The 3,258-nt window shown below is 30.2% G+C and overlaps 1 protein-coding gene across 4 annotated transcripts in view; it reads right to left on the bottom strand.

The window, feature by feature from the left end:
• LOC107635256 (beta-glucosidase 12) overlaps positions 2,663-3,258 on the bottom strand; it is a 4,757-nt gene continuing 4,161 nt past the window's right edge. For all 4 annotated transcript variants that reach the window (XM_016338671.1, XM_016338672.1, XM_016338673.1 and 1 more), the window contains exons 14-15: positions 3,088-3,184; positions 2,663-2,992 (exon numbers count right to left, since the gene is read on the bottom strand). In XM_016338671.1, coding sequence (XP_016194157.1) covers positions 2,740-2,992; positions 3,088-3,184 — 350 coding nt within the window. In that variant the 3' untranslated portion in view covers positions 2,663-2,739. The remainder of the gene's footprint in view (positions 2,993-3,087; positions 3,185-3,258) is intronic.

The following is a 3,258-nucleotide window of genomic DNA, read 5'->3' as shown; positions in this document are numbered from 1 at the left end:
TTCTTATCCAAAACCCCAAAATAACTCACAACCAATAACAAGACACTTTATTGTAATTCCTAGGGAGAACGACCCGAGGTTTAAATACTTCGGTTTATAGATTTTAGGGGTTTGTACTTGTGACAAATAAATTTTTGCATGAAAGGATTATTGTTAGTTTAGAGACTATACTTCAACGAGATTTCATTTGTGAAATTCTAAACCGTCAAAAATCCAATCATCAGCAGCCCCAGCAGTAGCGGTGACGGAGTGCGCAACGGCGGCGGTAGCTTCTCGCTGTACGGCGGCGCCTCCCTGTTTCCTCCACCGTGAGATCTCTTTCGCTCTGCTCCAAAGACGGCGACGATCTGCGAAGGGGAAGACGTTGGCGAGGTTTTCATGGCGGCGACATAACTAGGCGGCGGCTGGGCTTGTCGGCAACGGCGACTCCACACGCGATGAAGACAGCGACGGTGGCGCCTCCTTCTTGCGCGGTCCTCCTCGGTGCTGGCGCAAACGGCGACGCGACGCAGCGGCTCCCTCGCGACACTCTCCTCTCTCAGATCTCCTCACTCTTCTCCCCCCTCTCCTTCCTTCCTCGGTCCCCCTTCCTTCTTCCCCTTTCTTTCTCTTTTTTTTTCCTGATGGGTGCATATTTTGGTTAGACAAAAGGGGGGTGGGGGTTTCAGCTGCTGTTGGTGAAGCCTAATGGCGGCTAAGGTTTCATTAGGAGTAAGGAAAAAATTGTAATTTAATTGGAATTAGAGTTTGTGTATAAAATTAAGATTTTAGATTTAATTATAGTAAAGTAATTTTAATAAAATTGAGGCATGGAATATAAATTTTGAAATCTAATTAAATCTCTAAAATTATTTTAAAATATTATTTGTGGTATAAAAATACTAATTGATTCTCAATAAATTATTCTAATTGAAAATTCATGGTAATATAATTAATTTTCTTTACCTTTAACTTAAAGTATTAAATGATATAAATTAAATTATCTAAAATCCAATCATATAAAATTCTTATTATTTCGTAACTACCAATTTTATAATTTAAATATAGAAAATAAATCAATAATTATAAAATTAGACGAAATTCTAATTTAAATAGCCAAACCCCATTGTTTTTAAATTTCTAGAACTTTAAATCATAAATAGGAAAATAATCCTTAGAAATAGAGTTTAGATAAAAACTTTAATTTATTTCAAATCCAATTAATTACCTTTAATTATTTTCACTAAAAATAATTTCTGAAATTAAAACCATAAATAAATATATAATTTAAGATTGATTCAAAATAGGACTTTTCAAAAGTCTTGGGTCTTACATACAATGTGTATAATAGGCTATTTATTTGGTCCAATATGAGTTAAAAAATGAACATTCAAGATAAAATACTACTAATTTTTCAAACACAATACACCCATACTATCCAGAATAACCATCCGGATACCAGGGATAATAAACATTTGATATCTTACTGAATCGAATATCTATAAACCTCCATTATACACATTGTACAGATACTTCATTGACTCCCTATACTTCCTCGATTATTAACGATCGAATAATGATAAAAAAAAAAAAAAAAAAACAAAAGACAACGTCACAACAACACACTTACTTGACACAATCATCATATGGAATAAGGACAATCAACGTGGATAAAGCCATAGAGGGTAGCCATCATAATAATGAGCAAATTAAAACATCATAATCTACAACAAAGAATTTTAATTTTGAAAATTGGTATTCATCTATATAGTTTGCATTTTCCAAAATTAAAAGGTAATAAAAGAGAGTATATATCTATTCATCATTATTAACATGCCTTTTCTCGGACGCTTTTTTCTTTTCCCACCTCATGCTTACAAAGAAATATCTTTTATTTTCTTTAATTAGAAACGAATCTCTTTGGATTTTTTAGCTTTTCGTAGAATTATTTTGTTTTTTAGTCTATCTCCTTTTGTAATAGAAAAATGTTATTAAAATGATCAAGAAAGAATAAAAAAGCCATGAATTGAAAAGATAAGAGAGTTAAGATGAAAACATATTTAAATTAAGCCATTATTCAGTGTAATTCAATTTTTGGAGATATAAACTTAGTTTGAATTCATATAGTCTTCCTTTCCTAAATTGGGTCAACGTTTTAGAAATTTGTTATGATTGATTTGAGTTAAATAATTAGGCATACTTGGTTTGAAATTCATTGGTTTAATATATTTGATTTGCATCCACTAGTTTTAGTAAAATTGATTTAAACTTAGGTAGTTATTATTGTTTAACTTGGTTTGAATTCTTTTGAATTGGTAGCTGTAATTATTAGTTTGATTATAATAAAAATTTTATCATGATTTGTGATGAAAATTCAATATAGACCTTATTGGAGATTGAATAATAAGAATATATAATTGTGTCAATCTTCTATTTTTTTTTTCCCATCTACTTTTACTTTACGAGATAAAAGATAGAAAATCTATTGTATAAATCATTTATTACAATAAAGGTGAATAATGCGTAAAATTATTAGGTATTCTTGATTTAACTCCTTTTAAAGTTGTAAAAAACTCTCGATACGATTGATTATTTGTATAAAATTCTTTTCAACGGATAGTATACAAAAATTAAAATAAAATAAACTTATACCTAAAATAAAGTGCTAAAAAATAATGAAATCTTATGTGTAAAATTATATGTAATTCATTTATATGCAAAAAAGAGATATTTCTTTTTAATTAGTCAAACCATCTCAACTTAAAAAAAGAAATAGTAAATTAGTGAGGACAGGCATGTGTTTGTTTGTTGGTTGTTGTTCAGACTTGAGAGGGATTCTACTTGTTTATGGAGAAAATTCTTAAACCATTTGGCTGAAGATTTTGCATATCTTTTTAATTGATTCTTATAATCAACATAAACGAGTCCAAATCGAACAGTGTATCCATCTGTCCATTCAAAATTGTCCAACAATGACCATGCAAAGTAGCCCTTCACCTTAACATCATTATTTCTACAATTTGCAAAAAAAGAAAAAAAAGAAAAAAAATTAATTTGCAAATAAGTAGCCCTTCACCTTAGCAACTTGCAAATCTTAATGATCCATACCTCATAGCACTGCGAATGTAGTAAAGATGCTGAATATGACAATCTATTCTTTCTTTGTCTTCAAGTGACATTTTTCCATCATTAGCCTCAGGATATCCTCCAAATTAAAATAAGCAGTTGAAGTATAAGAGCATAAAATGTTATTTAGAAATAATAATAATAATAATAATA

This window comes from Arachis ipaensis, chromosome B04 (assembly GCF_000816755.2).
Source record: "Arachis ipaensis cultivar K30076 chromosome B04, Araip1.1, whole genome shotgun sequence".
NCBI classification, from domain to species: Eukaryota; Viridiplantae; Streptophyta; class Magnoliopsida; order Fabales; family Fabaceae; genus Arachis; species Arachis ipaensis.
Note: the sequence above shows the minus strand (reverse complement) of the source record. Positions and strands in the feature narration are given on the sequence as shown.